The 19752-nt window shown below is 36.9% G+C and overlaps 1 protein-coding gene across 3 annotated transcripts in view; it reads left to right on the top strand.

Annotated features, from left to right (window-relative positions):
* Nucleotides 1-19752, top strand: part of Hmcn1 (hemicentin 1) — a 453131-nt gene that overhangs the window by 185780 nt on the left and 247599 nt on the right. For all 3 annotated transcript variants that reach the window (XM_045142289.1, XM_045142294.1, XM_045142284.1), the window contains exons 7-10: nt 8796-8916; nt 9786-10049; nt 11413-11557; nt 15033-15154. In XM_045142289.1, the coding sequence (XP_044998224.1) occupies nt 8796-8916; nt 9786-10049; nt 11413-11557; nt 15033-15154 (652 nt within the window). The remainder of the gene's footprint in view (nt 1-8795; nt 8917-9785; nt 10050-11412; nt 11558-15032; nt 15155-19752) is intronic.

The raw sequence follows: 19752 nt of genomic DNA, 5'->3' as shown, positions 1-19752 counted from the left end.
AAGTGTGCAGTTAATAATAACACCACCTAAATAAAACACAAGCTTTATCCTGCAACTTAGAGCACAATAAGATTATTTTGCTCATCTACGAAATGTCAGAAGAACTCGTCAGCACAACACAAAGAAACTGGAGCTTCGTCTGCCGCCATAAATATTGCTGCTGACATTGGGCCTCCCTTTTGGACACCTGGTGAATGACGAATGGTTTCTGTCCATGCTTTCTCAAAAAGAATGGTCTGAGATTAGATAGTGTATCCTGCGTGCTGTCTCCAATGCACTCAGCTATCTGGGAAGTGTCTTCTCTATCATTAGAATAAATGATGATTCTTTGAATGCTTCAGATAGCACTTTTATACCAAGTATGGAGAATAATACATTATTTGACACTTGATTTGGCCTTCACCAATCTTTCTGGTAATTTTCTAGCACTTTCTTTTATACAGAGAAGTTTTATAATGAAGAATTTCCAACTGCCCCTGCCCCACAGCTGCTGTTGCCCCATAATTTTTTTTTTTTGAGTTGTCTGTCCTCCCTAAGATGCCTCTCCTTTCAGCTGACTTATAATATTCCTCCAAGATTCAGCTTAAATAGCAAAACTTTTGATGTCTTGTCAGGTATTTTTTCCCTCTAAAATGCTATCTTTCCCTTTGGCTCTCTACTGTGACTTTTTCTATTTTTATTTATTTATTTGAGAGCGACAGACAGAGGGAGAAAGAGGGAGAGAGAATGGGCATGTCAGGGCCTCCAGCCACTGCAAACGAACTCCAGATGCATGCGCCCCTTGTGCATCTGGCTAACATGGGTCCTGGGAAATCAAACCTCAAACCAGGGTCCTTAGGCTTCACAGGCAAGCGCTTAACCGCTAAGCCATCTCTCCAGCCCTCTACTATAACTTTTGTGTATCTCTCACAAATTAACTTTACCTTATAATGTTTATTTCTATAGAAATTTTATCTCCATAGTTTACTGTGAGTAGATTTTTTTTTCACTAGTAAATGCTACAGTGCCCAGAAAATAACTGTATAAATATTCATGGATAAAAATTACTATGCTTATTCTGATTATGTCTAAAGAAGCAGGCAGCATGGCTTTAATTAGCCTAGAGTTGGTGCTCTAGCATAGGAGACTTCGATGTGTCCATAGTTTAAAATGCTGCGAGACTGGCCATTTGTTTTGTGGTTTACTTATCAGGTGAAGTATTACAGCGCTTTCACTAAGCAGAGATAAAGAATCAACTCACTTGTTTATTCCTATGTCAGAGGCAGATAATTCAGGTTCCTGCAGGTATAGGTGAAGCATGCTGTAAAGATGTAACTGAGAAGTACATAAAGTTTTGCTAAAAATGTAAGAAAAGGGTTATTTTATGTGCTAAAGTTTCCATTTTTATGGAAGCTCCAAATCCCAGATCTTACTGTTAAGAAGCAATATGAATTTTCCATTCAGTCAGCTGTAGCTAATACATCTCAATAGAATATTCAACTATTACCGCCTAAATTCTCTGGGCCAAGTTTTGTCCTCTTATTAAGGGAAGCTCACTGCAAACATATGAAACACTAGGTTTAGGTAATACAGCATGTTTCTGTTAGCCTTGGATTATCAGTGTGATCATGTAATTTAACACACCCCTTGGGGTATGTTTCCATTATCCATCTGGATAACCTGTTCCCAGATAATCTTCCAAATAGAGAAAGGAGTATACCAAACTATATGATTATATTCTGAGTCTTGGGAAAATGTTTTGATTTCAGATAGCTATGTTGATTATTGGTGCATACTAAAGCATTTCTGCAGGATAAGAATGCTTTAGAAACCATAGTCAACTGGCATGAGCTTGTTTTGGTATCATAAGTAAATTGATCTGGTCTACAAAGGACCACACAGGAAGGTCATATGCTGTTCTCCAATTATTCTCACCTGGTAACTTTTGAATGCCAATAAAGGACCCCAGGCACATCATTAATTCAGTGTTCTGGGTCAGTAGGATGCTTTACAGCAGATATTTCCCGGAAAATTTCCTAGCTATTTTGATCTACCACAGTCAGACTGTTAACTAAATGGCATGCATTCATTAAAAAATGTTATCTGTACTCTTGGGTAGAGATAAACTTTGGCATATATGAGAACATATATTCAAGTAGGATTTATTCTGTGCTTACATTTCTTTCTTTAGAATCATGTTTCTTCAAATAAACTTTTAAAATCTTGATGGCATTGTGTTTTTGTGGCTGATCCATAGTTGTTTTCAATAAAAAAATTATTTGAAACCACCCTATTCTATTTTTGTCATTATATCTTTCATATGGAAAAAATAGTATGTCACTTAAGAATAAATATTTTGTAAAGAACTAGACATATGTTTGCATTTAAGATTTGTTTATTATAATTCTAACAAAAGAGAGTTCCTTAACCTCATTAACTCTGAGAAAAATGAGGGAAAATAATAGTTCACTCATACTGTCATGATTGAGTGAGATATTGGTTAGGTGCAGCACTTGAATAAACTAATTAGTTAAATTATTTATGTATATACAAATCACATAATGTGTCTTTATTTTAATACAGAAACATAAAATTGCCTTTGGGCATATTTACTATTTCAAGAAAGGGTATAGCTCTTCAAGAAATGAAAATGAAAACTAATTCTGTCTATCAATTTTTTTTTTCAAATTGTAGCAGAATAAATTATACATTTGGTGCTAGGAGGAATTCTCAGTGGTTGACCACAAGAAGGTTACTTCCTTACTAATGACCACACAGCTTACAGACTGTCCCTCAGAAACCCAGACTGATGGTGACTGCACTTTAAGTTTTTAAATGTAACATGTTTAATCATGTTAGTAGCAGAAAATAGCAGAGAATATACACTGAATGAGTAAAAAGAAGAGATTTCTAGTCTGTTGTTCCATTCCTGAAATAAAATGTTCTTGAACAATTGTTATGGCCTGATGTTGGGCTATATGTGGCTCGTGGTGAATCTATTAGGCATGTACTTTCCCCACTGTGATCAGCATCAGCAGTTTCAGAGCCAGACTGAGGTATGTTGGATGTGTTTAGACCATGCTATTTGGATATACTAAAAAATTAGGACTTCCTTTCTTCAAGGGGAGTTTACTAACATCCCTGACTTGACTACTCCTTACAGAAACAATACTTAGAAATCCAGACCAGGAACCATATATATGAAGAACTTTATTGTCTTCTATGTGCTGGAATCCATGGCTACCAGAGATTACATGATTCTCAAACCCTATGTGTAGGTTTAAGTACTATAGAAAGAACTTAGCTTACTGCCTATGCTTAGATGAGCAATAATTTTTTTGTTCTTTTCTTGAGATAGGGCTGAGCCAGGCTGACCTGCAATTTACTCTGTAGTCTCAGCATGGCCTCAAACTCTTCCTCTGCCTCCCAAGTGCTGGGATTAGAGGCTTGCACCATCACAACCAGCTGTGATAAACTTCTTGATGCTGCTTTTTATGGTTCTGTAAAATCATTTTTGACTCTAATAAGATTTTTAATGTCTGTTCCTGAAAAAAAATGCATTTAGAAAAAAAAATATTGATGGATTTGTTCTTAGAGTAATCTAATGAAGGGCTTGATCACAGGACAGTTGAATGACTTTAATGTCATTTATTAAATATATACTTATTTTGTGCCTGTTAATATTGTATATGCAATGACTATGTCATGTTATTATACTGAAGGGGCTTTGAATGTAGGCAGGTGTTTAATAAGTCACTCCCCTTAAACTAGACAGGCCCAATGCAATAGAAGTAGCCAGGAAGGAATGAGCTGGTATGTCTGGCTTGGCTCCTGGCGCTCTCCATGGTGCTTTTCCCATTGTACTTCTTTCCTGGTGATCTCACTTGGATTCACAAACCTAGCCTCTGGAGGCCGACCTTCTTCGAATTTTGTAGGTAAAGACTACCGATTTACAGGTCCAGGACAAGTGTGTGACTAGCACCAAGCCATCTTGGCAAAACTACAAGCAACATGGACAAGATACTCCTCACTCATACGAATTTCTTAAACTTGCAGGGAAATTATTTGAAACATGACTTTCAGATTTGTAGCTCTTGTAGACCTTGGATGGTGCCTGGTTTCTAGAAACTTTATTGTTACACATTTGGGCCAGAATGCCGCTCCTATATTTTCCTGTTCCTAGCTACAGAAGTCATGAGGAGAAGCTGGTTGTGTGTAAGAAGGACACATTAACATGCTTTGTGATATGGAGGAGCTTTCTAGAATCATATTCTAAGTTTATTTTTGGCTTGTTTTTTTGAGGTAGGGTCTCACTCTAGGCCAGGCTGACCTGGAACTCACTCAGTAGTTTCAGGCTAGCCTGGACCTCACTGTGATCCTCCTGCTTCTGCTTCCCAAGTGCTGGGATTAAAGGTGTGCACCACCAAACTTGGTTGAGTCATATTCTAATTTTATCATAACCCATGTGTTGAGTCTATATGATATAAAAGACCAAACAGAAAAACATTAAGACAGTAATTGTAACCACATTAATTTTATTTCATATATAGAAAATGTATTAAGATGCTGTAAAATAATTTAAAATATTATAGAGTAAAAAAATATGGCTGGGTTGCTTTTCTGTTTGATTCATTTACAAAATCAACAATTTTATTTGTCTCTCCAAGACTTTTATAACATTTAGTTCTCCTCATTGCTCTACCATGCTCATACCTTTCAAGAATCCACATCCTCCTCAAACCTTTCTGGAGTTAACTTTACTAGTGTCCTTTCCTCATAATTATCTGTGACTTCAATTCTGTATTTTGATGGAGAATAAAATTTAATCTCTCCAACTTTTCAAAAAAAATCTATGAACTAGAAATGTTTTGTGAATTTAGCAGTTCTGTTTGTAGATTTGGAGAGAGTGTCTTCATGTGTCCCATTCCCTTTTCCTCTTCCCCTGCCTTCTATTTCCCATCTCTCCATGATTTCCTCAGCTTTCCCCTTCTGGATAGTCCTGGGAGTTTCATTTGCCTCTCTGTTTCTTTTGCTGAACAGGTTAGCATATTTCAACTTTTATTCTCAAAACCTGCACATTCAAATTCAGTCATATCATTGCTAAAATATATGGAATAACTGCAATGTTTGTGTTCTCATCTCACAGTCCACACCCAGTTTTGTTACCTCCTGTAATAACTTTCTTTTGTAAACTATTCAACTTCTCTGATTTGAGAAATGAGCATTATATCTCAAATAACTTGATGAGAAGAGTAATAATTTAAAATGATTAGCCTCTGTATAATATTTTTATTTCTTTCTTTCATCTTGTAGATTGGTTTTCCATCACTATTTATAAAATCATGTTTAGTGCAATAAAACTTACTGCGCTAATATGTTTTTTAAAAAGCCCAGATTTTGGGTTTTTTGGTTTTTTTTTTTTGAGGTAGGGTCTTGCTCTAGCTCAGGCTGACCTGGAATTCACTATGGAGTCTCAGGGTGGCCTTGAAGTCATGTCAATCCTCCTACCTCTACCTCCTGAGTGCTGGGATTAAAGGCATGTGCCACCACGCCTGGCTAAGCCCATATTTTTTGAATATAAAGACTGAAATTATATTTTGCTTCAAAAGATAGCAAGCTTTTGGCACTTCTAAATAAAGAACTTTATTTACGTGACATCTAGTGTAAGTAAAATATTGCATTTTAATGGCATAATTGAGGAATAGTAAATGTGGGCTTACTATATAGCTCTACTGGCGCAGTGTTTGTCTGACCTGAATGAGGTCCTGGGTTCCATCCTCCAGTGCTGGATTTATATCAGAAATCTTTGTTTTTTGTAAGTAGGAGCTCACTCTAGCCAAAACTGCCTTGAAACTCACTTTGTAGTCTAGGCTTGCCTCAAACTCTTGGTTATCCTCTTACCTCAGCCTCTGGGGTGCTAGAATTAAAGGCACATGCCACCACGCCTGGATCCAGAAGGCATTCTTAACAAAATTAGTTCAAATGCTTTATTTTAAAATATTTTCTATTTCTTTATTTATTTGAGGGGGGATGGGTACACCAGTGCCTCTAGCCACTGCAAACAAACTCCATGTGAATGTGACACCATATGCATCTGGCTTACATGGATCCTGGGGAATCAAACCTAGATCTTTAGGCTTCATAGGCAAGCACCTTAACCGCTAAGCCATCTCTCCAGCCCCAAATGTTTTCTTATATTTTTAAACAATAATTGATGATTATTAGTAATCCTTTGTTCTTGTGACCCTGTTACTTTTGAGTGGAATGGAATTGTGTGGAAAGTCTGACTCATTTGGAGATATCATTTATTTAAAATCCCCTCTAAAACCTATGCAGACATTGCTACTCCATTACAGTATAAAGTAGAAACATGAAAGTAACATTTTAAAGATCAATTCATTGCTCTTCATATCTTAACTTTGCATAAAGACTAATGATCAAGCTTTATTAATTAGTATGATATCCTAAAGATCAAAGTTAATCTGTTTTATATAAATTATAAGTTATCTTAATCAAACCTACTTTATTTTTAATGTAATGTTTTATTTGGCCATAGAAGATAGCATATTTTGACACATTTGCCTAATTTCTAACTTCTCACGTAGATATTACCATTGTTCTTAAGCAACCTTTGTTTAGTGATTACCTTGATGGCAGGCACTTGGCAAATTATGTAACCTCAAAAGCCGCTTAATCATATGGTATGTCCCAAGAAACCAGGCAGCTAGCAGTAATATACAATGCTAATGAGTGCATCTATAGCAATTTACTCTAATATTGAGCATTCAGATTGATTTATTTCACAGTGATAAGTGGCAGTGTCTTCAGGAAAGCTTTGTATTATCTAAGAAGATAACATTAAATTTGGCAAGATTTGTGTATAAGTCAGTCTATAATCTGATTTTAAATTTAGTCACAACCTACAGTTTCTTTTTTATTTATTTTATGTGGAACTTAAAACACATTTCCTACATAAATAATGGAGTAAGAGGTGAAATGGAAGCTCCTGTATGAATACACAATCTTTTGTAACTTTTGTGATAATGAATTAGTTTACCTAGTGGCACTATTTATGCTATTTATGCATTTTTCTTCTTCTACACCTTCATTTTCTTTACCTTTGACCTCTTGCTGATTGTGCCCAATGAGAAAGAAATCTGATAGCTACAGAGAGCTATCTCTTCATCCTTTCCTTGCTGCCAAATTCCAAGGAGCCACAGCGAGGCAGGGGAGGCTGACAGTTCACAAAGCTCTAGGGATGGCGCCTCTTTAATCATGGGGTGATCTCATGTGACTGTTCATCAGATACTGTTATTTTCAATGCCTCTTCTCATTCCTGACACATAAATATGTGTCCACCTCTGGAGTTCGATTCATGAATGGTGCCCTGGATAGAGTAATCATGTCAATGGATTTCTCTGGTGATATTCTACTCTGCTTAAATGCTGTGATTAAGCCATTTTGTCTTAGTGCTGAATACAATACAATAAAAATGCACTTTGTTCTTAAGATCTAAGTGTTTTTTTCCCCCCAAAGTAGGGTCTCACTGTAGCTCAGGCTGACCTGGAATTCACTACATAGTCTCAGGTTGGCCTTGAACTCTAGGTGATCCTCCTACATCTGCCTCCCAAATGGTGAGCTTAAAAGCATGCACCACCACACAGGGCTGATCTAAGTGGTCTTTGAAATGCAGAATCCACACTCTACTCAGCAGAGGTTTTACTTCCATATACATGGAGTGAAGCCCAGAAGTTTGAATTTTTCACAGACCACACAAATGATTCATCAGTGCAGGGATATGTTCCTCCTTGAGAGAAACTGAGGTGGAGGCTAGTGCGAGCGTCGCACTGTGGTGAGGAGCCTATAGTCTCAGTTGGAGTAAACTCTGCCTCTGGAGTTAACAGACCTTGTGGACGTGGACAAACTCTCAACAACGTAGTGACACAAATTCCTCACCTTTATACTGAGGAAATTTTTCTCTTTGAGATCATAATAAGTAGTGACTACAACATCGTGTGTAGACTGGGCACAAGAAAAGTACCTGATAAGCATTGGTATTATGATTTTTTGCCCTGTCATCTTAATCCAAATCATTTGTTATTTATGCTCCTAGGAGTGAATCACTTTACTGCTTAGCCACCACCCTTCTTATGAGGGTCTAGCCAAACAGGCTAATCCAGCCTTCATCTGGGTATTTCTGTCACTGCATTTAATAAAGTGTATTAAATTTTTGTACTTCCACATAAGTCCCCTCAATAGTCACGGGCATTATGGTGAGAGCTCTGTGTGTTGCTCAAATTCTTATTCTAGCCCCAAGTACCTCTGCAAGCACTAATGCTCTCACCCGAGGATGCCAGCGGGCTGAAATCTGGAAGAGGGTCAGGTCTGCACGTATTTTGCAAATGATATTCCAAACAACAGGAAATATTTTCCAGAATTGAACCTGATGGTCATTTGGAGAGAAAATTCAGTAATTTGTCCATTTTACCAATATTTGCTGAGCATCTACCATGTTCCAACAAGGAGCAAAGCAGAGATCTATTTCTTGATGGCACTTTTGAAGATTTACTCAAAATTCATTCATTCCTGACTGAATACTGACCTTTTTACCATTGGGCACACATTATATTACTAAGTTATGGTTTTGAGCAGTTTTCATGGGGGCATGAATTGCAAATTTTGTATTTTAAAATGGACACAGTTAAGTTCCAAATACCCAGGTCAGAGCCTCAATCATTGAACAGAAATCTTAAGTAAACATCTGGTAGTATTCATTCTAAGCCACTGCTGACGAAGTTTACTGTTAAATATTCCAGACCTCTAGCAGTGGACGACACTCTATTCGCATCACTGGCCTCAGTACCATTGATTTCCGAGCTGGCTTTTCCCGGAAGCCGACCTTGGACTTCAAAAAAACAGTCAGCAGACCCGTGCAAGGTTTGTATGTGTATGCCACTCAAATTGATATGTGAAGAATATGACTGTTTATATGTAATTTTGTAGTTTTGTGGATTTAAGTAGCATTGAGAAGCTAATATCTTTACTTAATTACCCAAGGTCAATGATAATAAAATCACACAGAGAGCAAATAAAGCTCAAGCAGCTTGGTAAAACCTCAGATTCCTGGGCCCCACCCCAGTCTCCCCATTTAGAACGTCAGAAGTTAGGACCAAGGAACATTCATTTTAATTAACACTCCAATAGGTTTATATTGTTCCTTTACTAAATTTAGAAAACTACTCAGTTCTAGAAACTTTGTTACCAAAAAATAATCTATAAATTGTTTTGTAGTCAAGATGAAGTATATGTATATTGCTGAAAAAATAATCACCGTGTATTATTGTGTATCCAAAGATGAGATTATTACTGGTTTTTAGAGCTTATTCTTGTTACTGTTTATAAACTATTTTTTTATTTTATTGCTTTAACAAAGTTAAATCATACTATTACTCTAATCACTTTTTTCTTACTATTGTTCATTTATTTTAATGCTACAGTTTTGGTATGGATACAAAATTTACAACTTTAAAAATATATAGTCAAGCACAATGTAATGCACTATTCATAATTCTATTCTTTTCTCCACATAAGTACAATTAAAAGACTAGAAAATTATTGCACAGAATTTCCCAAGTTTCTATGGTCACACATAAACTGTAGAAAATAATTTTATACCTGGCCCACAGTTTGCAGGACAGTTCACACTACTCATTCTTGTAGTACTTATGTATTTATATAACACAAATATTTGTTTAATATATAACCCAGCTATGCTACTTGTAAATAATAATGTCTTTGTTTTGTAGGAATGCCTACCTATGTTCTGCTTAATACTTCTGGAATTTCAAGTCCAGCTAGAGTAGACCATCTTGAACTTCTGAGTATCTCAGGAGGATCACTCAAGACTATTCCTATTAAATATTACCCAGATCGAAAGCCTTATGGAATATGGAATATATCTGACTTTATACCACCAAATGAAGCTTTCTTTCTCAAAATAACAGGCTATGACAAGGATGATTATCTCTTCCAGAGAGTGTCAAGTGTTTCCTTTTCTAGTATTGTCCCAGGTGAGCCACCATTTTTACATATACAGGAATAATGACAGCTTCATGGGATGATGTGATACCATATATAAAGAATGGGCTATAAAAATAAAAAACAATATCCTTATATCATTATTGTATCACCTGAGTTTTTACTGTGATAACTTGGTTTTTCATAACTGTTAAATAACGCTTCCAGAATTTCATGTTTTTTCTTACTGATTGTAGATTTTAGAATTTTGATAGCATTAATCAATGTAAGAACTTAAAATGGGAAAGTCTGGTCCCCTCTATTTTTTTAAATGGCTAGATTGTTTAAGTGGTTAAATATTTATGTACAGTTATGTAACTTCTGCACCATGACCAGTATCAAACTATGAACAACTCATGTTCATTCTGCCTTGGATTAGTTGATTAGTCAATGACTGGTCACTTACAGATTCTATTATATGCATGTGAGATAAAAAGTTATTAATTGGGCTGGAGAGATGGCTTAGCGGTTAAGCACTTGCCTGTGAAGCCTAAGGACCCTGGTTCGAGGCTCGGTTCCCCAGGTCCCACGTTAGCCAGATGCACAAGGGGGCGCACACGTCTGGAGTTCGTTTGCAGAGGCTGGAAGCCCTGGCACGCCCATTCTCTCTCTCTCCCTCTATCTGTCTTTCTCTCTGTCTGTCACTCTCAAATAAATAAATAAAAATTTTAAAAAAAGTTATTAATTATCTAGAAGCATTAAGTAGAATCTCAGTTTATTACTAATTATTTCTTAGACTTGTAGTTTCAACCATGACCTACAAAGACAGAGATTTTTAAAGTTGAATGAGTGACAACAATTTATCTTTCATTCATAAGATTGATATTTGTGAAATTCAGCAACCACCAATAGTTGTTATTTAGATAACATCATAAATACAGAACCAACTTCAAGATTTCCTCATGTGTTAATATCAAGTAAATTAGTCTAACAGGTTTGGAATCATAAATATACTTCTTCATTACTTTTATGGAAACAACTATCCTATGTGTTTGATTCTAAGGTATGTGGATTCTTTTCATATGTATACATATTTAAAATCGCAGCATATTCTACCATGGGTGATATATTATAGCTTATTTGATAATTTTGTTTTTCTGTCTTGGTAGCAAAAATAAATAAATGTCTTAAAATCAATGGAGTCTTTGATCCAATAAATATCGTAGTAAGGGGCCCATAGAGGTATCCAGAAATGAATCACTTTGAACAAATGAAGATAGTTAAATAAGCTTTAGTGATTTGGATTAATTGGAATTCAGAAGATTTGCTGAAATAATTTAAGTATATAGCTTGTGAATGCATTCACAGAAATTGCCCAATTTCATTGTGACTTTCACATATGTTCTTTTTTTCTAGGTGCTCCCAAAGTTACAATGCCCAAGAGAACCCCAGGATACTACCTGCAGCCAAGTCAAATTCTCTGCTCTGTTGACAGTCTTTTGCCCTTTACTGTGACCTTCGTGAGAAATGGCATTACACTGGGAGTAGACCAGTATTTCAAGTATGTAAATCTTTCTGTCAGTGATAATTTCTAGCAATAAATGAGGAAAATAGTCCCCCCCCCCTTTTTTTTAACTCATTCTTTCCCTGGCAAGTCTCACTTACTTACTTCATGGACTTGGTATATATATGGCACCTAACAAATCAGACACAAGTCCGTGCCCTGGTGGAGCTCATATTGCAGTACAGGAAGGCAGAAAACAAGCACAACTAAACCATGATGATATGATACAGGGGAGAATATATTCAAGGTTTTACTCCACTTCTGTAGAATCTGAATTTTACATAATATCAAGGGTTCATGTTAAAATAAAGAATACAGAGCTATGGATCCAGTGCTAAGTACTAGACCTTAGAGGGAGACTTTGCAACTAAGAGCCCTGAAACTAGCTTCATTAACTTTGGAGTAAAAATAACTGTTTTTGAATGTATTCAAAATTTTAAGTACATCTGCTGGACATTATTGCAAAAATGTAGAGCAGACTAATTAGAGATTACGATGCTGCTCTAAGAAGGGAATGCAGTTTGCAAATTTAAAAGCTGGGTAAGGGCCATTTGAGCAAACATTCAAAAATGGGGAGAGAGGCAGCAGGTCGTCTATTGTGGAAAGAGAATTCACTTACCAGGAACAAGAAGTACAAATGGGGCTGGAGGGATGGCTTAGCGGTTAAGGCATTTGCCTGCAAAGCCAAAGGACCTACGTTCGGTTCCCCAGGACCCATGTTAGTCAGATGCACAAGGGGGCACATGCGTCTGGAGTTCATTTGCAGTGGTTGGAAGCCCTGGCACACCTATTCTCTCTCTCTTCTACTTTCTCTGTCAAATAAATAAGTCGATAAAATATTTTTTAAAAAAAGAAGTACAAATGTACAAAGGCCATGTACACTGGGATTGTGGGAAAGAAAGGTAATGATGAGGACAGTGTGTGGAGTGCAGTGAGGTAGGAGGAGAGAGGTGGAAGATGATGTCAGGGAGGGGCAGTGGAAGTTGGACGTGGGATGCCATCATGGACCAGGAGTGTGTGCGGCTTCAATACAGAACAATTAACAGGACTGAACCAGAGGACACCAACTTTTCCACGTAAAATTCAGAGCATTTTTTTTTGAAGTAAACTTTAGTAATCTCGTGATAAAGAATAAACAGACCTTCAGAAACTGAAAGGAAATTATTTCTGGAAAATATTACCTTTTAACTTACCATGAAGCAAACTAGATTTGAGGAGAAACTATGAATTACTTTAGTGATCTTTTATACTGTTGACTCAATTTTAACTTAGCCACCATAAAATGTGAAATATTTGTGATTGTTAAACTCTTTCTTTTCAGAGTTTCATTTTAAGCAAAACCTTGTGGCTGGAATATGCATTGTAATTAGGAAGTTTTCCATTCTTTAACAGTTGGACTGTATTATGCTGCCTCATGAATAGTAAATCTTATGTTATACTTGGTTGTGTACTTTTTGACCAGCAACATAACTGGGCAGTATATCAAATGCTGAAGCTACATAACAGGCTGATAAAATAAAATAATACTGCTTCCTGTTTAAATAATAGCCACATTTTTCAAAGACACTTGAGATTCTTTATAAACATTAATTCATTGATCCAACACAATTACTGGGAGGTAAGCCACAAAAATTCTTGTTCTTATTTTTCTAGCTCTGTGGCCCTGCAGTATGACATGCCTTGCTGACATATATTAAGCTTTGAATGTGAGAGTCTATACAGAAAATTAGGAATAAGTGATGATAGACTGATATTCGAATCCTGAGTCACTCACATGTCTCTGCCCTAGATTTCCTAGTAATATGAAACATGCAGCTAAATCTTTGCTCATGTTAGTCACTTTGACCTTCAGGGGATATAAGTGAGAATTAACATTATCTGGGGGACACATTGATTAAATGTGTTCTTTTCCCTGTTCAAAAATCCATCCCTATAAAGCCTAGTCTTAAGTTTTAAGTGTCTTTGAGAAAATATGTGACTATTTAAATAGGAAGCAGAATTATTTTATTTTATTGGCCTTTTCTTTTTTAATGTTTATTATTATTATTAACAACATGTTTCATATGGATACATCATGTGTTGTTGCCCTCTTTTCCCTCGTCCCTGCCCCAATTCCGATGGGGACACTCCTCAGTGGGGTTGCAGGTATTCCCCATGCCATTGTGGTTTATGCATTGTGGGAGCAATAGTCAGTTATTTTGGGGGAAGGGATGCCTCGGCATAATATCGCAACCTGTGGTTCTTACAATCTTCTGCTCCCTCTTCTACAAAATTTCCTGAGTAATGGTGGATGAATTTTTAATCTACTTCAGTGACAAGTTCGTAGAAGCCTCTGGATCTCTGCTTCAGTAGGCATAGAGTGTCCTCAGGGTCTTTCTCCTATACCCTGGCATTAACTATCAGGTTCAGCATGGAAGCAGCACTCTTGCTCATCTCCCCAATTCCTCTGTGGTTTCACCTGTGGCTTGGCTGAAGTGTGAGGGGTATTTTATCTCCTTGGGTCTCACTACCTTCTGAAAGAATAACAGATTCTGCAATAGAGAGTGAAGTCAGCATAATGTAAATGGGATAAGCATTATTAATTTAGGGAGAGTTTGATGTATGTAACCCTCTTTTAGCCAAAGACTAGTGAGAGCTTGACACTGGAAAATATAATCTTTGTCTCCACAGGATTCTGATCTGGTTCCCAATTCCAGACATGGTTTCCTTTACACTGAGTGGATCTCTTAGTCAAACAGAAAGCTATTGGTTACCCACCTAGGCTACATGTCACTGTTGCACTGGCATGTACATCATGTCAGGGTGTTTGCGTCTAAGTAGCTTAGACCTATGGTTGCTCAGAACATTGTTGGCCACTTTTCCCCAGTAGCTCATGTAGGGATTTCCAGCACTGGACAGGCTGACTGCCTAGGGACTGGCTTTCTTCTGAATTTCAACCAGGTCAATGAGTGGAGAGACTATATCTCAAAAAGAAATGGAGTTGACAAAGAAACACTTATGCATAACCTTGGGTGTTTTTCCAGGCTGTTCTCTGCACACATCATGTATACCTTGGCCCACACACATATGTGCACTACACACACACACACACACACACACACACACACACACACACACAAACACATGTAAAAAGGATGAGAGAAGAGTAATTTCATAAGTGTTTCTTTGTCAACTCCATTGTGTTTTTATATAGCTAGAAAAAAAATTGCCTAAAGATAAGTTTGCATTCATCATAGTTTATTGTCTCCATGGATTTTTTTTCTTTCTCAAAGTAGAAAAGCTTAACTTGAGTTAAAATATAAAAGGTGTGTAAATTTTAATATAGAAATTAATCTGCAATTTGACCAGTTTATTTTTTTTAATATTGTTACTTCAAATGAATTGTTGGAAAACAAATAGTGGGGATCATTACTTTCAACTTTGAATTTGTTTTCAGCAAACAAAAGTTTTCTTTTTCTCTTCTTGTCGCCAGAGAATCCTCCACCGTGAGCTGGGATATTGAGAAGGTTACTTTGTCTGACGAAGGCGCCTATGAGTGCGCTGCTGTCAGCAGCGCAGGGACTGGACGGGCCCAGACATTTTTTGATGTATCAGGTAATTGTTAGTAGTGAGTTCTTTTCTTTCACTTGACTGAGTATGCATGTATAGAAGTCAGATCATGGCTACCGTTACACTCATATACTTTTATTCATGATTATTTTATACTTTTTTCCCCATTGGATTATGAACTTATACCATGGTTTTACCACGTATGACCTGTGTCACATTCCTTGTGCCATTTTTTAAGGCCTTGATATCTTGGCCCCCTAATTATAAAATAAGGATAATAACCAAGCAGCCTCTATTTCATGGAAGTCTGAGTGCTGGATGTAATGTATGTAAGGACCCTGCAAGGCTTTGTGACATAGAAGCACTCATTATTAGAATGTTATTATTAGGACTGTCATTACCATTATCATTAATGTAAGGGACTAGTAAATATTTTTTGGAGTAATCATATGGAAAGGATTTATCTTATACTAACTAGGTGAATAGACTTCCTCCTTCGGCCATATTCACAATGACCAGTATGCTTTGATGAATGAATTCTGATGTCTAAATGGAAGGGGATGATGAATGTGATCACATTCTAGGAACACAGAGCCTTAGTGCTTACGATATAGCTAGTAAGAAGTGCAGAAGTACTACCAATTATTTTATAATCAGATTGTATGTTTCCTGGAAATACAGGGAAGGCACGGTTATAGTGATTTATAGGGTAAAATGTATAAGTAAAGCCTCTAAAATTTTAGAATTCTTAAGAGAAAGGGCTAGGTATGGCATACACAGAAACAGAAGTTACTGACATGCCGAGCAGATAGTCAGTTCACCAACTCTTTCTGGCACTTCCAAGTTAGTTAGGTCACACTTATGATGGGATATCACCAATGATGAGAATTAAGCCACTTCTCCAGCATATAGATACAATTTATTGGACCTTTGCATTTTTACAGTGCTGGGGATTAAACCCAGGACCTTGTGTTTGCTCTTCCATTGAACTATATCCCCAGCCTGGAAGCTTTATTTTAACTGAATTATTTTCTTCTTGCCTGGTAGACTAGCATTGCTCTGTGTTTAATAGAAACACACTTTAACGCAAGTGTCAATGCTGCTGAAGTTTTAACAATGTCTATATTTGCTTTTAATGTGTATTTTCCTCAATTTCAAACAAAAAATTTTTTAAGCAGAGGATGGTTTAGAACCTTAGGGTTTGTTGTGTTTATTAGTAAGTCCAAGATGAACTTTGGAACAGAGGCACGTAAATTAGGCAGGCGTGTTCTTCTTGCAGTGAAATATTTGTATTCTTACTCCTAAAAGAATAAAGGGTGTCCTCTGAAATAATGTAGCAAGTTGACATACATCACAAACTATTTTTTCATCTCCAGAAATGATGAAAAGCATTGGACTAGTGTCAACATTCCCTGGCTTCTGGGAAAGTAGACACTTGAGCACTTCAGTTTTTCCCAGCATTATTAAGAGAAGGATGGGAGGGAAGTAGGCATAAGTGAACTGGTTCAGGCATCTTGCATAAGTAACTGGGAAGTTCCCGTAAGAATTTGTTAACTTCCTGTTAGGAATCTGGCTCAAGGTGTCATAATTTCTGTTTGTGCCTTTTACACATGCCCTATTAGATTGCATCTGTGCCAGCTATGCGGTGGCATAACTAGGCAAGTGTACTGTGCCTAAGCTGATAGGCAAGAATTATTTTCCACTCAGCCACTTTCATAAGTGGCTTTCATAAGAAAGCTGAAGCACCAATGACAATGGTAGTGACGATGGAAGAATAAATAATGAGTGAGTTTTGGATTGGAAGAAGTAGGCAGTTCTTATAGGCCTTCCTGTTGCCTAATACACCAGCCTTTAACCTTCTTCTACTTCTGATTTTCCCCTTTTCTATGCTTGGCCCCAGCTCAGCCACCCTACTGTAATGACCCATCAAAATTCTGGAATCATGTGCTGGTTCATTATATAGCCATATCTCATGCTTGTAAAGGAGTGTTAAGTGATATGCATTATAGAATAGTGATATTCTTGAGACATTATTATATAAAGTAAAAAAAAGTTCAACAGGAATTTGAAGAAAAACTAAACTTCTACCAATATGTTACTTTAATTTTTTGAGCACTTTGTTGTAGTTGATATGTTCAAGGATTTTTGCTTCATTAGAAATGTTGGTTGTTGCTGGGCCTGGGGTGCATGACTTTAATCCCAGTACTTAGGAGGCAGAGGTGGGAGGATTGGCATGAGTTCAAGGCTACCCTGAGACTACCAAGTGAATTCCAGGTCAGCCTGGGCTAAGGCAAGTCCCTATCTTAGAAGAAGTACAATGTAGAAGGAAAAAGAGAAGAAGAAGAGGAGGAGAAGAAGGAGGAAGAGTTGGTTGTTGGGCTAGAGATTACTCAGCTGTTAAGGCAGTCGCCTGCAAAGCATAACAACCTGGGTTTGATTCCCCAATACTCACGTAAAGCCAGATGCACAAAGTAGCACATGTACCCAGAGTGCATATGCCATTGCTAGAGGCCCTGGTTCACCCATTCTCTCTCTCTCCCACTCTCTCTGATTGCAAATAAATAAAACATGAAAAAAGGAATGTTAGTTGTTGAATGCTTGAAGCACAAAATTTGTATAAAAAGCATTTACTGACTAGAAATGGTTAAAACAATGAATAACACCAGAGAAGTGTATAAAACTCAGTCATTTCAAATAATATCTAGTAGTTTACTTCAGCACTATTACAGTTGTATTAGTACTCTGTGTGGTGGTTTGAATAGAATAGGTGCATAGGTGAAAATGATTCTGAAAATATTCACTGATGCACATTATCTACAAAATCTTCTATAAAAAAAACTTTAAACTATTTTCAGTGAAACTCCATGTTTACATCCCATTTGCAAACTGTACTTGAAAGATAAATAAGGTCTACTACTGTTTTTCAGAAATCGTGACTAAGGCAATTCTCTTTGTAAGGGTTCTTGCTTACCCACTCGACATAGGATTTTTTTGTTTGTTTGTTTTAATGACAAGATGAGACTTTGGCAATGTTCCTGTAACACTTCATTATCTTATATAGAGGGTCCTTGTCTATCCCATGCCCTAGCCTTGATCAGGATATTACTTAAGAATGGTTGCTCCTTATGCTGTAGAACCAGATTATTCCTGGTACTACACAATTTGCGCTTCCTCCATACACTGCTGCAGTTTTCCTCTCAGTCCTCTGTGCTCACAGGGGTACTCACCTGGGGATGAGTATTTTAATGGGCATATTTTATTTTATTTTTTTTTTACCAACTCTTGGTATTTATTCAGTAGTAGTATAATATGTCATTATTTCTAATTTTATTTGCCCACAGATGTCATTTAAAGTTGTTATTTGGCATGTTTCAACTTACATTTGCAGAGGAAATAGACTGGCACAGTGAGTGTGCAAGCAGAGAAAAGGATCTGTGAGGAAGGGACGTGGTAGGGTCTGGACCATGGCACAGTTTCAGGTGGGGCCTGCTCTGGTCCTCTAGGCAGCCCTGGGCTGGGACAGCCCTAAGCTGAGCCAGGAGAGTTTGGTCTTTGTTCCATCATTAAGGAGTCATTACAGGCAGGTACAATGGGCAGATGGCTGATTCTAGCATGCTGTCTTCATTGGACCTTAGAGACAGGAGTCTTCAGCGTTCACATAGTAAAACTGGGTATCTAGTAAGTTAACTTCTCCAAAGTCACAGAACTGGATTGGGAACTAGGCAGCCTGTAATTGCCACATTCAGGAAACACAATCACGTGGTGCCCAGTTAAATTCAAATTTTAAATAAATATGTTCCAAATGCTACATGTGACATATACTAAAATATTATTTGCTTCTTATCTGAAATTCAAATTTAGCAGTGCATTATGTTTTATGTGTACCTCCCCAGGCTGACTCCAGCCAAAATTTCCTAACATTACCATTTGCTGTTTCCACTGGACTCATCAGGTATTTTAATAAAAGATTTTTTATGCAGTAGAATGATGAAAATTTATATTTATTTTAAAATAATTTAAACTAATATATGCTTTTTAGAAAAAGTTTAGAAAGTAGGAATGCATGTAAAAGAACATTCACAGAGATTTCTGTCACTCAGCGAGAACCACTGTGCTTTGGTGTATTTCTCGATTCTTCATTCTGGGTCTGTGCCATTTATCCGCACTTGTTTTGTTTTGAGTAACAGAGGGGTAAGTTTGATTTTCAATATGTGACATGCTTTCATATTTGAACTAACACAGACATGCGGATTGCCAATTAGCAAAGATCAACCCAGATTTCATTGCTACAGTATTTATAAAGGATTGCCAAAGGAGATGGTTTTCAAGCATTGAGCAGAGTAAGCTGTGGAGAGCCAATTTGGATTCATTTTCAAAATTAACTGTAGTTATCTGTGGCTGCCTCTAAAAGTATTAGTTAAATATTTAATTAGCATTAATGCTTTGAATAATTCTGAACTTCCCATGTACTACCTAATATCTTTTGTGTGTCTGGCTCTCTGTATATTTTCTTATTCAAAGTCTATTCCTTGTATTCACCTGACCTTCTGAGAAGTAATTGTTCTCTGTCCCCATGTAAAGAGTATGTGTCTTACCGTTGTTCTCTTTATCAGTGGGACTATAACCTGGAAACTGGTACTGTC

This window comes from Jaculus jaculus, chromosome 1 (assembly GCF_020740685.1).
Source record: "Jaculus jaculus isolate mJacJac1 chromosome 1, mJacJac1.mat.Y.cur, whole genome shotgun sequence".
Classification (NCBI taxonomy): Eukaryota; Metazoa; Chordata; class Mammalia; order Rodentia; family Dipodidae; genus Jaculus; species Jaculus jaculus.
This window is presented reverse-complemented; position numbering and strand designations above follow the sequence as displayed.